The 17,816-nt window shown below is 33.3% G+C and overlaps 1 protein-coding gene, 1 long non-coding RNA gene and 1 other non-coding gene across 3 annotated transcripts; all 3 read right to left on the reverse strand.

Moving 5' to 3' along the window:
* Positions 1 to 955: 955 nt before the first annotated feature.
* LOC146902562 (U2 spliceosomal RNA) lies at positions 956 to 1,150 on the reverse strand. Its single transcript, XR_015024462.1, has one exon. It is a non-coding gene; the product is annotated as a U2 spliceosomal RNA (small nuclear RNA).
* Positions 1,151 to 2,997: 1,847 nt separating this feature from the next.
* On the reverse strand, positions 2,998 to 3,712 carry LOC146902563 (nuclear transcription factor Y subunit B-5-like). The gene has a single exon (XM_085738125.1). It carries the CDS (start codon positions 3,551 to 3,553, stop codon positions 3,164 to 3,166), a length of 390 nt encoding a protein of 129 aa, XP_085594251.1. The 5' UTR covers positions 3,554 to 3,712; the 3' UTR covers positions 2,998 to 3,163.
* An 8,255-nt stretch (positions 3,713 to 11,967) lies between these two features.
* LOC146902564 (uncharacterized) lies at positions 11,968 to 14,792 on the reverse strand. The gene is made up of 2 exons (XR_015022215.1): positions 14,560 to 14,792; positions 11,968 to 12,525 (listed from the first exon to the last, which is right to left on the reverse strand). It is a non-coding gene; the product is annotated as an uncharacterized LOC146902564 (long non-coding RNA).
* Between the last annotated feature and the right edge of the window lie 3,024 nt (positions 14,793 to 17,816).

The raw sequence follows: 17,816 nt of genomic DNA on the forward strand, positions 1-17,816 counted from the left end.
TTAACCTAACCGTTGTTTTTAGAATATTGTAATATATTCGCTCTGTATTAAAATGAATATTGTTTTAGGCAAAAAAAAATTGTTTCAAAATAAATGTCACTTTTAGTTTCCAATGCAATAATAATTTTTTCTTTTCAATTGTACCTTTCAATTAGTACTATATACACTACTTTCAAAGTATTATTTTTTCTTTAATAAAAAAACAAACATATAGTTGTTCAGGATAATTTGGTAAAATAACATATCTCTTTCTTTTAATTATTGTATTTCTTAATATATGTGGGAAAACCTTAAACGACATTCATTTTGAAACAGATGGAGTAGATTGAACTGGAATAAAAAAAGGTCTTGTTAATCGGAGCTCTAGTGATATTGGTTAAAGAATTTATAAATAATAATTTTGTAATAAAAATATAAGTTGTTATTTTTATCAAGTAATAATTTCAACAATTTTTTATAAAAACTTATTTGTTTTGGTTTATATATACCCTACGCGCTAATATGTTTACCTTCATACATTTCATCTAGAAAGCATCTTAGCAAAGTTTTCGAATTATTGGAGTAAATTTAAATTGTTAAGGAACTTATGCAAAAAATTCACATCCACCAAAAAACATTAAGATGTAAGTTAGCAACCTACACTCCTTGTTTATTTACATTTACATTCATTTATATAATTTTTATCAAATTATTTACACCACCTCACTAATTATGGAAATTAATAATTATTAAAAATTAAACTAGAATTGGTGGGGTGCACTTAACTCATGCAATAATGCAACGCATGAGCGACACATAAAAACAGATACTACACTTGATCTTAATCAAAAGGACAAGAAAGGTATGAGTAAAAGAGGAGCTGACTTCTGTACTAATTATCCAGAAATTAATTAAAAGATAGTATTAATTAATATTTAATTAAAATCAAAATATTAGAAAAATTGAACTAGCATTGGTGGGGTGCGCCTAGCTCATGCAACAATGCAACGCATGGTGACACATGAGAAGTCCAGTAGCAAGCTACTGCAGTGACCTCTTTCCCTCAAAAAAGTAATTTAATATCGTATGACCCATTAGACCACATATCAGATATTAAACTGATAAGAACAGATACTACACTTGATCTTAGCCAAAAGGCCGAGAAAGGTATGAGTTGTTAAAGGGGCTGGCTTCTGCTTTTATATGCACTGTCTACTCAGTTCTTTTCCTCATTATCCGATGTGGGACATTTATGCAGTAGCACCTTACACACCACACTCCCGTTTATCTGCTGCTAAGTTTCATTCACCTTAAATTTTTCACGTGATGCCTCCAGTATCAAAATGGTAAATAAATATCATATCTCAAATTTAAATCAATCATACAAACTATGAGGCCACGCTGCAATCAATCATATCTCAAAAGTTGATGTCTATATGTTCACAGTCAGGGAATTCACTTAATAACTTATGACTCTTATACACTACAAATTTCTTTATTCCCAAGCATTATCATCAGAAGGAATTTCCCCTGTTACCAATTCAGATAATATTACTTCAAAGCTACAAACACTGCCCTATATATGCTGAAGATCACCCCTTAATTCAGATAAGAGGAACTCTGAGTTTTGCTTCCACCAATATCAGCTATTCTGTCTAAGCAATATCTTATAACTGTTGAGAACAAATAGTTACTTTATTCTCATGTGGTTGTGCAACCACCATGTACCTTATTTTCAAGATCATCCAGCATGACAAGTCCTTAATGTAACATTTCGAAATTTTAACTTCTAATCCATCCATAAACTTCTTAAATACTAGTAGTAATTAATATGTTTTTACCATTCGCAGGATCGAAACTTTGAGTCATTGTCCCAACTTATCAGTTTTAATGCACGACTTCACAGTCTAGTTGGTACTTTTATCCTCAAATTTCAATTATGACTTAGCTCATTAGTCATTAGTCAATGATGAACTTTATGGAAAAATTTGCGGTTCAATCCTCACATAATACGCTCTTGCAGGATACTGAAAGCTATAAACTATGACTTATAATAAACACTTGAACAGCTATATTAATACAAATTCAAATGTCTTGAATTTTTTGAAATATTGTGTGGAGCCGTTAGGCCATCTATATCATATCTTGATCAAATCAAAGTTTTAGAACACAATGATGGGAATAAAACGTGGTATTCTTTCCATCCTCTACTTCTACTACACATATTGTTTGACTACATTACTGCTTAATTCATGTATTGGTTGACATAGTCCTAAATTTGTATACGCCATTGGCACGTTGACACGTGTTACATAAATTTGATGCGTGCATTCTAAGGCAACCACATGCCTGCTAGACACATGGCAAGATCTTGTTAGTATAGTGGCAGAAATTACAATTGCTCCATGTTACGTTATTATAATATATAAGCTCTTGTCAGTAACCAGGTCATCACAGTAAATAAATATATGCTTTCATAATCTAATTTTGTGAGTGAATGACTCAATCTATATGCTTCCCTTTCTTTAATAACACTTGAATATATATGTATGTCGGAAGCTAACTTTTTCATTCAGAAATTTGACCTAGTACAATGAATCTAAAGAGCTTGTAAGCTCCAACTTTTTGGCTTCATTCTTTTGGACTTATGTGTTGACATCTACTAAGTATAATTGTTGATGTGGTTGAATGTGGTCCCGTCCCTTAAAATATTGGACTTATGTGTTGACATCTACTAATTAATATATGCTGATTAATAATTCTGTGTTTGAAGAAACCATCTAGAAAGTGACTTTATACCAGTTGTTTTTTTAGGTGAATCGTGATGGCGATGATGAAGGCTTTGAATAATATAAAGTTAATTAGAAATATAAACAAGAAGCATATATGAACAAGAATCTATAATGGTTTTCACTTCAAAAAAATGAATCTATACGTTTTGTTGTGAACTTTGGTAGAAGAGGTCAATATGATGGATACACTCTGATGTGAACAAGTTCAACACTTTCAATTCTAAAAAAAAAAAAAAAAAAGTCAAGGGATCTCAAATTCAGCAAATCAACTAAAGCATGCTGATTACAGATGACAAAACTACATGTAATTAAGATTAAGATGTAGTAATTAACAACAAAAAACCTTGAATCATGACACATAATAAGAAAACCTTGGCCCTTAAGACAAGAAATTAATCTCCTCTATCTGGAATATTATTAGCAGTAGTTGGTGTTCTATCTACCTCTAATTCCCTATATCTATGCAAATACCTTCTCATTGGTTCTGCGTAATCATCAAAACCAAGTGTCCCCAAAGCCCAACAGATATCATCACCATTCACTGTCTTTCTCCTTTCCTTCCTGCATTTCTCTGATGCCTCACTTGTCACAAAGCTTATAAACTCTGAAACACACTCTTGCATTGTTTCCTTTGATTCCTTTGAGATTTTTGCATTCTGTGGTAATATCTGCTTCATTATCCTCCCAACATTTGCTATTGGTAGCAACCTATCTTGTTCCTTTATTATGCCTCCGTTTTCATCATTACTAAAGGAACTTCCTCCAACGTTGTTATCCATCATTTCCCTCTCTAGAATAAATTGGATTGAGAATGAAGAATCAATCAATTAAGGTTAGACAGAATCCTATTATATAGTACATGTGTAACAAGTGCGCCTAGTCACACATGAATATATGGTATATTAAATTATACTATTATTAATGTTCTAACATGCTATGATATGACACAAATGATATATGTTTGATTCCTTAATCGTCTGATTTAGAGTTTGGTCTCGGGTTGGTACGTATAGAAAAACATATACTGGAAGATGTCAACATCTTAAATATTTAAGTTATTGATAAATTAATCTCTTAAGTTACACGCAATAAACTTGATATAAAAATATATACTAATAGTAGTACTAATAGTATATTATAATGTTGTGACTGGTACATGTCTAATTCAATGTGACATGTGAATGATGCTAATTAAGCCGGTCGGATATGGAAATGTGGGGGCTGATTCTGCTGCAGCTAAATCAATTGGAATACACGCACAGTCACTAATTTTGTTGCAAATTTTAGACAAAGTCTAACCCAAGTAATTATTAATCTTGATTTGTATTAATTTCAATGATAATGGATGCTGAGATGGCTTCTGAGGCAGTTGAAATGAGTATGGATAGATAGATCAATAAGAAATAAGATATCCCTTGGAAAGGTCTAAAATGCAAAGTAATTAAAATTGATGGTACGTGTTGTTAAAGATAGAATTATTATATCAACATCCACCTAAGTGAAACCACCAGTAAGATAACACCAGCATGTTTAGAGAAATTAACGATGTGGAGTTTTGATGAGTGTGAGAGTTATATTATTGCACTCAATATCTGTCTATCTCTATTAAAGGTGGAGAAATTCTTAGGTCTATGTATTGTTTAAAAAAATGTGTATTTTATTTTCACGGGATACTTTAGACACAAAAATTTAATTATTAGATATTGAATATTGGATATCATACACAACAAAATATTAAGTATCAGAGTTTATAATTTATTTTTTAAGGAAAATAAAAAATAAAAATGGTAAACTCTGATATTTAATATTGTGTTCTTATGCCAGAATTTAAACGCGGTCCTCCCCTACAAATTCAACGGCTAATTGAGTCACACTCGTCGATTTCATCCATTGAATTCAAGTAATGATAAGAATTATATAACTTAGAAAATAAGTTTATGTGAAAATTTGATTCTATAAAGAGAAAGACAATTTAAAAAGGAAAGACCTAAAAATTTTACAAAGGGAACTTGGTATATAAAACAAGTAATTGTGGAAGGAGTGAAAAGAAAGGATGGAGTAGATGAGAATGAGTGTGGATAAGAAAGACGAGTGGCAAAAGTAAAATGTATTGTATTGTGATATGCTTGAAAATGTCAATGAAGATAAAATTTTCCATTAATCTTGTTATTTTGAATGTGCAACTTCATTACATATGCATGCAAAGTTATGTTACTTTACTACCCTTTTTCCTTGTAATGGTCTAGATTAAAAATGTATATGACTTACATTGTGACTATACTAGGTTACTAGTGGAGGATTTGATTATGCTTAATTAATTGGCTAGATCACACTAAATCACTAATAGAGCCATTACGAACTGCAACTCTATTTGTTAACGATATGAGACAACAAATTCTAAAAGATCGAAGCCGCTGGCTCCAACCAAACACCAAAAGCAAAATGAAATCTTAAACCAACTCAAGAGTTCCCAATAAATTCATCAATAAAATCACGACATTACACTTCCTTATCCTTCAATCCAAGTGGCATAAATTATAAAATAACACCTACACAAGACCGGTCCAAAAGGCTAGACAGGCAATTGATAGTTTTACATATATTTTTAAAAAATAGTATCTTAAACTAAATCTATTTCATGTGTGGATGTTTCCAAATTACCGCTTAATTAATATTTAAATTAAAAACGACACTAATAAGTAATAAACTAATTAGAGGTATTTTTATAAGAAATAAACAAAGTATTTTAGTAATTTAAAAATGAACTTCTTTAAGGAAGAATTCTTTTAAATAATTATTATATTGATAAACAGAGGTAATATTTATTGGGTCATGTTAATCAGTGCCCCCACCCCGGGACACTAGTTAAGAAAACCATAAAGATAAAGTTTTAATTTAAAAAAGACATTTTATTGACTTTTAAGGGATTGAAAACACAAATTTTAATGCAATACATTACTATATTTGCTTCTTAACTAGTGCCCGGGGCCCTGGTTAACATTACCCATATTTATTTCATTTTATGAAAGGTCGTTAAAAAATACATTTGCGTTGCATGTTCAATGTAAATATGTCAGGTCGCCCTATAGGGATCCCGTCAAACTTGTTTAAGGTTTGATCTAGCTAACATGTTTGGTAAAAAGATTAGGCTCAGTTTCTTTTATAAATTTTATTTACATATGCTAGATTTAAGCTTACAAGGAAGTCGATTAGGTCTATCAATGTCAGCACGCACGTGTATGGAATATACAAAGTTTAGTCTGAATTAATATCAACCTTAATTTGAACACATTAATTTAAATTTCAAATAATATTTAAATTATTTTAATGATTACTTAATTATTTTTAATAAATAGTATTATATAACATTACGTGAAAGCTCAAAGTTCTCATCCAATCTGATGAACACCCTACTCCTGCTTGATCAACACACTTACAAACACAAAGATTAGTCGTTTAGGTTAGTTAATAGTACTATACTACTATTTGATTATTGTTATTGTTATTATTAATATTATTATCATCATGGTAAAATTTCGGCTAGCATTAACCATGCCATAATTGTTTTCTTCTCACTTTACCGCCATGCTTATGATTAAGACAAAGGGATCTTGGTGGAATCAACTATCCTAAAATGATATTATAATTGGAAGTAAACTTAGAAGTTTGCAAACTTTTAATTGATTCAACAAGTAGATACATAGTAAGATGGTTTACACATGTGTGATCACTCCGAATAAGTGTGGTATCCACTCTCATTTTTATTTTTCTAATGCAACCAAAGAAAGAAAATGTAATAAACAAATAAAACAAAAATGTAGGGTAGAGTGTGTTCAGCGTACGAGAGTTTGTATACGTGTGACATGTGGTTCCCTTAAGACATAGCCACTTGCAAATTATTAATGGGTTAATAGTGCTTTACCCATGTAATATATGTCATTTTCAGGTTTACCCCTGTAAAATATTTTTTTTTTATTTATCCCTCTGTAAAAGTTTTTTTTTCCAGAATACCCCTAATAGGCCATACAAAAACCAAAATTTTTGTAGAAAAAAAATAAAAATTCGTTTTTGTATGGCCTATTATGGGGGTATTATGAAAAAAATATATTTTACAGGGGGTAAATCAAAAAAAATATTTTACAGGGGTAAACCCGGAAATGACCTATATTACAAGGGTAAAACACTATTAACCCATTATTAATTAGTTGAATGTATAGATTGGTTGGTAAAAATGTCAATATATGTGCACTCTCAATTCACTGGCTGTGAGTTAGCCCTTCTTATTCATCAAAAAAGCAATGTTAATATTGGAGCATTGCTCAATGTCAAAAGGCATTGCTTAGATTGGAGTCAACTGATATAGTGCCTCTGCATGCTTTCATATAATCCACCAAGAGACAGGGCAAAGTATAAAATACATAATCAAAATCTAGACACAGATCCCCCCCTCTTTTACGGTTATCCTAAATAAAAAATATTTGGATACATATACATATGAAAAAGAAAGAGAAATAATTTAGTCATACTATTTAATCTTTTTCTCTTTAATTTTTTATTTGTGTGTGTCAATACATTTTTCATTTTAATTTCTGACAAAGTAAGTATTTCTTGTTTTGAGAACACATTTTACTGCTATAATAAGATCATATCCCTAAATTCAGGACTGTCAGGAAAATTCAATATCTGGCCTTCCACATCATTGATATACAGAGAGAAAGAGTTGTGTGAAAAAAATTCATTTAAGAGAGACAATCTTTAAATGAGCTCTATATTCTTAAATTAATCTCTACGGTTAAGCAAGAAAGAGGATAACTCAAGATAAGAAGGAAAAAAAAAAGGATGATATCATAGCATTGCCTCTTTGGTATTGTTACTCACAAAGAACCAGCTGAATGGACCTATAAAGAATAATCCCAGAAAAATTCTAGAAGAAAATGAAGAAACGCTAACGTTTTTGAATTAAAACTAACAGAAAGGACCAAAATGTGTAACGGATAGAAAGTTAAGATACTAAAATAAATCAAATTTTAATTAAGAGACCAAAGCGATACTGGCAAAATAGTTAAGGGACCAAAAATGCAATTTAGCCAAAAGAAAATGAAACCACCGAGGCTGAAGACTTCAATCAAATGCTTTAAAGCTTATGTATGCGTTGATTCAATTATATGTACGCCCAACGAGGATGGGTAGCTTACTAAGTTGAACTAACGAGTTATAAATCAACTAATATCATCCTAACAAGTTAGAAAATACTAATATCCCCAAGAAAAAAAATTAACATACTAACATTTATCATTCAATATATATCGATATAAACTTTGTACACATAAATCAATCACATCCCACAATGTATATATTCTAAAGATATTTTTAGAAATCAACATAATAACAAAGTGACAATTTTGGGGTGGATTAATTGGATAATGTGTATTATAGTACATGTAAATTAATTTAAGTACAGAGTCGGCAAAAGACAAAATAAATTGATTGATAATTGTTGGTCAATGGTCAACTGCACCTGGTCAAAGGTGACATGAATGAATATTCTGGGCACCTAGTTAGTAATACTGATGGCATCTATCATAGTTTCAAGACAGATTTTGTTGTTAGCTTTGTCTGCTGGAATCTTGTTAGGGGCGACTTCAATTTATGCTCGGCAGATGATTTTATGTCTCTAAGCTTAACATTGTGCACAGTTGACCCATCCTGTAATAACAAAGTACCAATGAAACACCAAACAACACTATACGTCGACATTTCTCTCAAAAAAAAAAACACTATACGTCGACATTATTAAAAAATTACAATTGAATTTTAGTGTCAGATACCAGACACACGCTCAATTAAAAATGTTATTACCGAACAAAGTACTGATATATCCCAATGTCTGATGAGTTGTTGTTTGGTTTTTTTAATTAAATTTAAGATGGTATAAAGTTATTATTTCATGAGAAACTTCTAGCAGCTTTGCTTTGACATATGTTGATGCTTTCTGCAATAAAATACGACTATTTTGTAAAGGAGAATGTTAACCAGTGCCCCCGGGGCATTGGTTAAGCACCAAAAGAAGTAAGTTTTTGTTAAAAAGTAATGTAATTATTACTTGATTAAAAGTGATAGTTTATAGTTCCAAGACAGAAAATTATATTTTTGGATTCCTTAACCAGTGTCTCGGGGGCACCGGTTAACAAGACCCTTTTGTAAAATATTAGCCATAACCAGCCACCACCATCAGGAAAATCTCAAAGCTTTTGTCAAAAAAGAAACTCTTGGAACTTTGATACACCATTTTTGCTAACCACGCTCTCCTCCATTTTCTGCAAATCTCTCAACAACCTAGATTATCAACACCCCAAAAATTTTATAGAAATACAATTTCGATCACAGATTCCTCACTTATTTTCCATTTCTCGCACCAAAATACCAACGACCCTTTAACCAAATACATCAAAAAGTATTCAAAAAGTTTCTAATCATAAAAATTGAAAATTGACTGTTAGAACAATAAGTAACTATTTGCCTCATTACATCCTTCCTCCTCAAAGTAAAAGCAACAAAGCTTTTAGAAATTTGAAGCACTGTACTTTGAATCCCATAACTTCGGAGTATATATGACTGTCGTGATATAATGGCACTCAGAACCTCATTGTAGGCTTGTAGCATGAATCCCCCACCTTTGACAAAATTTGTGCAGACGGTGACTTTGTTGCCCCAGTGGAGTTTGGACATAGCCCTTCAGGCTAGCATGTAATGTTGCACTTAACATTGATTTCAAAGGATCAATGCCAAATTGTTTTACTTCATCCATAGCCTTTCCCGAGTCACAAGAGCAGAACACGGCAGGCTATGTGCAAATTGCAAAACATTCCAATGCCAAATTGTTTTACTTCATCCATAGCCTTTCAGTTTGTGTCAGACAAGAGTGCAAGTAAAATTGACAAGTTACTAAATGACCAATGGTACTGACTCTTATGATCAGATAAAATCAAAATCCTTTTACCAATTCATAAGTCATATTTCTACAACTCTGAATTTAAAAATAGGAAATCTGGACTTGTAGCTGGCTAGCTGCTGTATGTGGGCATGATATCAGAGGTAGAACTGTAGAAGCACCATCATAACAAGCGTCAGAGGATGAAGCTAACGGAACAAAAAAGTACAAAATTTGGTCACCCTTGCACAGGTCTTTGTAAGCCACTTACTTCCTGTATTCCTAAATCCTATATCCATAAACTTTCACAAAGTACACATCTAAGCAAATATCTACCGGCCACCACGACACTTAGTACATCACAGTAGTACCCTTATATGACAGTATTTAATCCTAGATTCCAGTTCCATTTGTCAACATGCAGATAGAGAATTAGAGATGACCTTTATGCAAACACGGCATCCATAATCCATTTGACAAGCTACAACAGAATGATATATGACTGTGTGGTTCAATTGGGATTAGCTTCTAACTTATGGAACTTCTCAATTGAAACAAGTCTTCACTCACAAAAAAGTTTTTTATAAGCTTTTAGAGTTATAGGTGCTAATCTGCTATAGAGAAGTTAGATGAGAGAGCTTATCAAAAAATTGAGATAAGTGGTTTCTACTAGCAACATACTAACACATCCTTTATTATTGTGCTACAATATCTTAAAATACTCAACGAGTCTATGAATGTCTAGTAGTTGTACAATGATGTATACAGAATCAGTCACGTAAAAACATGCTCTTTCAAGATATCTAAGAAAAAGCTGCTCAAACAATCAATTTTGGCCACAACTTTACTCAAAAAGTATACTGTTATTTAACATGGTAGAACTATAGGGCATCATCAGTGCCCTTTTCATTACTTAGGATAAACAACTATGTAGATTGTGGATAGAGTGTGACTCATCATTTCGGGTAAAAACAAAAGTGTTTCTTATCATTCATGTGCTCCTATTATTAAATCTATTGAGTGGATGCATAAAAAGAACTATTACGTTAGAATAACAAATGGCTTTCAAAAAGTAAAGAGTTGCAGAATGGTTGGCAGATTTTTCCTCAAACTTAGTTCTCCAAATGATTGATACTTGTGGCTCTTAGAGTTGTGGTTTAGTTTATAGCTCAACCTCTTCTTGTAATAAAAAGGGGAAAAGGAACGCTAAATCGTTATCATATCAAAGACAATAGGCCAAAAATATGAGAACTTACATGTAAACATGCCAATATAGGTCAAAATCAAGTGTCACAGATAGTTTCAATGGGATATATGATCTTGTCATCCTTCTATGGGAAAACATCATTTGGGTCACAAATTAAGCACAATAGGAATGTGAAAAAAAATCATGTTTACAAAACTATTATGTGAGCACACACAAGACTGTTTAGGCATCTTAATGTGGACTGGACTAATGTTATAATGTAACACTGATAAGAAAGCAGAGTCAACAGAATTAGATTAATAAGTCACAAAATTTGTCACAAAGACACACAAGTGGTGTTGCTTTTATTTGCAAACTGCAAGCTTGATTTGGAGTCAAAAACTACAAATTTTAACTTCACATTATAATCAATTCTATATGCAAAATCAAATTCCAAACTACATCATCCAACTGTGTGAAAATCAATTTTATGTGTATGGAATCACTTTTGACTCTACCTACGGTAAAATTAAACATACATTAGAGAAAAAATTTCCCTTTTCTCGAAGGCTATGAATGATAGGATCTTTATAACAAATGTTGGTTTCATCCAAACTGTGTGTACACGAATGCACAACCAGTTTTTGTTTTTAAAGCACTATCAAAGACAAGAAGCGTGAGATATATGTACCAACGAGAAATGAAGGAGGGAGGGGCAAGAACCCCTAGTTACCCCTCCCTAGATCCATCACCACCACCGGTGAGGGTCGTTGCTAATTGTTATGAATGCTGGTAAGTAGTATCAAGTAGAGGACACCCACCCATTAAGAATCTTTCAGATCTCTTAATATGCAGCATTAGAATTCTTCATTTTGGATAGCCTTGAGTGACTAGGTTCCTCCATTTTATTCCACTTTAAACATCAAATTACTCTCAATAACTTAACAGTACAAAAGAAACCGCCAGCTTTGTATGGTTTATTTTCTCTTGCGATGTTGGCAAAATTAGCAAAATACTACACATTCTTTATTATTGTGCTGCAATATCTTAAAATACTCAACCAGTCTATGCATGTTCAGTTTACAAAGCCATACAACGCTGTATTTGTTTACATAATCGGTCATGTAAAGCACATTCATACAAGATATATAAGGAAAAGCTGCTCAAACAATCAATTTTCGCAACAGCTTCAACATCCATTACTCAAAAAGAAGGATATCAATATCATGCTATCAATTAACATGGTAGAATTATGACTGGGGCATCATTAGTGCTCTAATCATTACTTATGATAAGAAACTATCTAGATTGTGCATAGAGTGTGACTCATCCCAACAAGAACTACGACATTAGAATTACAAATTATTTTCAAAAAGGTTATGAGTTGCTTGCAGAATGGTTGGCAATCTTTTCCTGCACAAAATTCATTCTCCAAATACTTGATACTTTTGTCTCCTAAAGTTGTGGTTTAGTTTATAGCCAGTCCCTTCTTGTAATAAAAAGGAAGGACTAAACCAATCATTGTCATATCCAAGGCAATAGGCCAAAATATGAGAACTTACATGTAAACAAGCCAATGTAGATCAAAATCAAGTGGCACGGAGATCTTCACTGGGATATGATCTTGTCATCCTTCCCTGGGAAAGCATAATTTGTAGTGACAAATTAAGCACGATAGGAATTTGGAAGAAAAAAATAATTTGTTTGCAAAACTATAATGTGACCATACACAAGACTGTTTGAAGTATATTGATGTAGACTGGACTAAATGATTCAATGTAACAATAATAAGGAAGTAGAGTCGAAAGTAACAAAAATTTTCGCGATCACACACAAGTGCAGTCCCTTTTATTTGCAAATTGCAAGATTCATTTTTCCTCAGACTTATCTGATAGATGAAAATAGTCCTCGAAAAAACATTTCACAAACTTCTAGTTGAGGTTAATTGACAGTGTGTGGATAGTCATCAAAATACATTGTCCTTAAAACGGAGACATATTTCTGCTGGCGAAACTCCTAAGAAACAACATTTGCTTCAAACAACCTAGAATAATTGTAACCAAACTTTTGGTAGACGCCACAGTACATACAAGTATTTCGGTGAAACTCCTAGAATTTAGGTTTGACTTGATTCAACCCTACAGTGGCGGAGCCACTCAAGGACAAGGGGAGGCCACGGCCACCCCATTCCTTTTTTTTTTTTATATACTGAAATTACCATACAACCCCTGACTCAAATGAAAATTAGAAGTGGCCAGCACAACACTCACTCTTTTCTGAAGCAAGCAACGCGTTATTTTGTTCTTCTCTCTGGCGACAGAACGCTTCTCCCTCAGGCTCCATGAACCTTCTCCGACTTCATCTCTCTCACAAAGGCACAAACCCTAATTGATAACTGTAAGTGAAAATCCTACTAATTTCATATTTTCACTTTGATTTCACATTCAATTTTGGTTTCACATTCAATTTTCCATAACCCTAGTCAAAACAAAAGGGGGAAATCAAAACTGAATTACAAAAATTGAAATTGAAACTGTTTTGTTGGAGAATAGGGAATCGAATTTGATTTTGGAAATATTGTAGAGTTTGAGTAGGGAATCGAAATTTTGTTTTTGTTGCTAGTTAGACTTTAGTAGTTGATATTACAGTACTGTTATTTGGTTTTGGATATATTTATAAGATGAAACTGTTTATTTTGGAAATAGTTACAACTCTGATATTACAGCACTGATATTATTATTATAGCACTTGATATTGTGTTTATTTTGAAACTGATAGCACTGTTATTTGGTTTTCGAAATAGTTAAAGCACTGATATTACAGCACTTGATATTGTGTTTATTTTGAAATTGATATTACAGCACTGTTATTTTATTTTGAAACTAATATTACAGCACTGTTATTCTGTTTTTACAGGAAAAGTTAAGATGAAAAATCAAACAATCGATTCAATTTTTAAGAGGAAAGCCGTTGAGATTGAAAGAGATGAAGAATGTGAAAAGTATTTGATACTATAAGTACTCTTGTTGAAAAGTATTATCCCATGGATTTCAGTGATCAAGAGAAGAGTAATTTGCAATTTCAACTTCGACAATTCCTTTTTCATGCTCACCGATTGCCAAGTTTGAAGAATTTATCAACTATTCAAGAATTATGCTCATGTTTGGTTGCAACTGGACAAGCCAAAAATTGCTTATTGATTGATAGATTGTTGCGCCTTGTTATGACTCTTCCGGTTTCTACAGCCACAACTGAAAGATCTTTTTCAGCAATGAAAATTATCAAGTCTAAGTTGAGAAACAAGATGGGACATGGGTTTCTAGCAGATAGCATGACAGTTTATATTGAAAGGGAGATTAGTGCATGTATTAGTTCTGAGTCAATTATTGATGATTTCAAGTCACTCGGGACGCGTAAAGCATCACTATGAGTATTTGTCATGTAGTTTGTTTTTTGGATGATCGGTTGTAAGTATTATTTAGTTTAATTTTTTGTTGAACGAAACCGAAATGGGTCGTATTTTATATTATATGATTTATATATTTTAGTTTATTTCGATTGCGGCCACCCCATAATTTTTTGTCTGGCTCCGCCACTGCAACCCTACAAAACTGGTTTGTAAAGTGAGGGTTACTTAAATCATACAAAAAAGAGATTAAGAAGTTACACACCAGGCAAAGACTTTTTCTCTCTGTTATCTGCAAGATTCATTTTTTCTTCATACAGCTTCAACAGATGAGATGAATCCTCCTTAAAACATTTCACAAACCTGTCCAAAAACAGCTCCTCCGAAATAGCAAATGGCCTACTAATGGCAGCCTTCTTTTTTCTAAGACCTTTTGATGTAAGAAACTGCAGAACTGAAGCCCTTGGAATAATCCTCTTGTCGAGACTCCGTTGAAAAATCATTGGAGCACTGACAAGGTCCAAAGAATCCAAACCCAAGTGATGAACTCAAAAACTCACGACTGCGTCGATTTGATGAGTGGACGACAACATACAAGTAGGGTGCTTCTTAAAAGCATGAACAATATGTTCATCAGACCAACCCCATTTCTTAAAGGTTTCAACTTTATGATCCCACCTTGTTTTGTTCAGACTTCTCTTAGCAAGCAATGCAACCCCGAAGGAGCAATTTGAAGAATTGAAACCCAATTGCTTCAATTCCTCAACAGTATGCAACAGGTTGGAAGAGGAATATATCTTGGGCCAAATACGAAACAACATAGCAATTTTGGAATTGTTCATTCCTTGATCAAGCAACAATTTGACATTACTTGAGGGGAGAAGCCACACTTTTTGATGAGGTAAGAGACGGTGAAAGAGTGAGTGTTGGATATTTGTATTTTGGCTTCACTTTTGCCTAAAACAAATATTCACTTCAGATGTGGAACACAATGTTCCAACATCAAGAGTTGTTCTGTACGTTCTGGGTCTGACCTATGTTTACGCACGTGCTTGCTTGATTGAAGGAATCCACACCAGCATGTGTTGGTATGAACCGTGTGCAATTATGAAGAGATCAGAACATATGTGATTTCTTAAGGAATTGATGAAATGACTTAGGAAAGTATTTTTAATGTGACTTTTAATAAGCCTATTTTATAGGAGTTTCTATATCCGTCCATATTGCTTAATGAAGAAGTCACTGATCCGATCTGAAGCATGATTGAAGGAATGACACGCCTTGCTTCAGTATATAAAAGGCTGCAAGACTTGAAGATGTTCATTTCAAGCCATCATTTTACAAAATATAGTTTATTTAGGGTTTTGAGTCTTTTGTGTATCTACTCTTGTATCTGTCGATGCAAGTTTAGGTCTGATTATGTTGTGAGCCTTTCTTGTATCATCCTGATACATGTTAAGGACTGTGTTACATTGAGTTGTAATTTGTGCACTACTCCAAAGCTTTTAAGCAAGGAGATAGGTAGTCTGTTAGAAGATAACTTCATCTGATTTGATTGAGTCTGTAAACTGATAATCACAGGGGCTGTGATCTATTGTAAGGGAGTGAGATGAGATCTCAGATCTAGGAGTTCCTAGGTTGAAGTCAATACGGGTAGGTCCTAGGTCTTTAGTGTAAACGAGGAGTTTGCTGAGAGCTAGAGAATAAGGACTACACTAGTGGATTTCCTCCTGGCTTGGTAGCCCCCAGATGTAGGTGACGTTGCACCGAACTGGGTTAACAACTCACTGTGCCATTTACTTTCTTGTCTTTTATTTTGTTGTTTATTTATGTCCACTACTAGCACGGTGTTCTAAACATCTCATTCAACATTCATAATCTGTGCCGAGTGTTGGAACATCTTGTAGAACATTTTGTTGCTAGCCAGCCAGAATATCAATTGGCATCAGAGCAGGCACCCTACCTGTTATTGGGTGAGATCCAGAGGAGATCTTTTTTGGCAATATGGAGAAAGAAGGAGGCTTTGTTAACAGACCACCATTGTTGGATGACACTAATTATGATTGTTGGAAATCACGTATGAGTGTCTTTCTTGAATCCATTGATAGCAAAACTTGGAAGTCTGTTCTGAAAGGCTGGGAGCATCCTGTGGCTTTTGATAAAGATAGCAACAAGACAGCTGTTCTGAAATCAGAAGAAGAATGGACTACAGCTGAAGATGAATCATCGCTTGCAAACTCTAGAGCCTTGAATGCCATTTTCAATGGAGTGGACAAGAACATGTTCAGAATGATCAAGCAATGCACTGTTGCTAAGAATGCTTGGGAGATTCTCAAAACAGCACATGAAGGCACGACAAAGGTAAAAAGTGCAAAACTTCAACTTCTTACTACTAAATTTGAGAATTTGAAAATGTTGGAGGATGAATGCATACAAGACTATCACCTGAATATTCTTGATATTGTCAATGCTTTTGACTCACTTGGAGAGAAAATCTCTGATGAAAAGCTTGTGAGAAAAATCCTCAGATCTGTACCTAAGAGGTTTGACATGAAGGTGACTGCAATTGAAGAAGCACAAGACATCTCCAGTATGAAGATTGATGAGCTAATAGGGTCACTTCAAGATTTTGAATTAGCTAATGGATTTAAGAGGAAAAGCATAGCTTTTGTTTCCAACAATGATGAGGAAGATGTTCCATGTGAAATGGAGACTGATGAAATTATTCTAGATGCAATTATGCGTCTTGGCAGTGAATTTAACAAAGTGTTGGAGATGATTGACAAAAAGTCGAGGCCAAATGTTCAGAACATCCCGTCCAACATCTGCAGAAATAGTGAGTCTCAAAGAAGGGATAGAAATGATGTTGAATATTCCAATTACGTAACAGCTTTGGCAGGAAGATGTAAGTCAGATGAAGAATCCGATGATAAAGAGGTCACCTATGAAGAATTGCTTGAATCCTTCAAAAATCTCTATGCCAAAACTGTAGAAAGGATTAAGGAAGGAGATGAGCAGAAGAGAATCATAGCTCAACTACAGACTGAAAAGAACAAATTGGTGCCAACTAACTCTGATCTTCAAAATGAGGTAACTCTTCTATCTTCCAAACTAGAGAAACAGAAGAAAACTATCAATGATTTTTGTCTTGAAAAAGATATACTTATGTCTATCATCACTGGTCTACAAGAGGAAAACACCTTGTTAAATTCCAAATTAGAAAACATGACCAAATCTGTTCGAATGTTGAACAAAAATTCTAATGTGTTAGATGAAATTTTAGAAGGTCAAGTCAAAGGAAAACCAAATGGAATAGGTTTTGATTATGAACATCTAAACCAGAAACAACGGAACAGGAATTTTGCCTATGCCTTAGAAGACCATGGGTTGATAAGAAAGCAAAAGCAGGACAAAGATATCAAATTTGTAGGTGCTATAGGAACTGATGTTACTTCTACTAGCAAGCCAATGTTGAAACATCCTGTCCGACATCTGAACCCTCAACCAAGAAACAAAAAGAAG

This window comes from Medicago sativa, chromosome 8, assembly GCF_051527215.1.
Source record: "Medicago sativa cultivar Bolivia chromosome 8, Bolivia_mono, whole genome shotgun sequence".
NCBI classification, from domain to species: domain Eukaryota; kingdom Viridiplantae; phylum Streptophyta; class Magnoliopsida; order Fabales; family Fabaceae; genus Medicago; species Medicago sativa.

Coding starts and splice junctions, on each gene's coding strand:
- LOC146902563 (XM_085738125.1), bottom strand. CDS start 3,553: ATGATGGATAACAACGTTGGAGGAAGTTCCTTTAGTAATGATGAAAAC.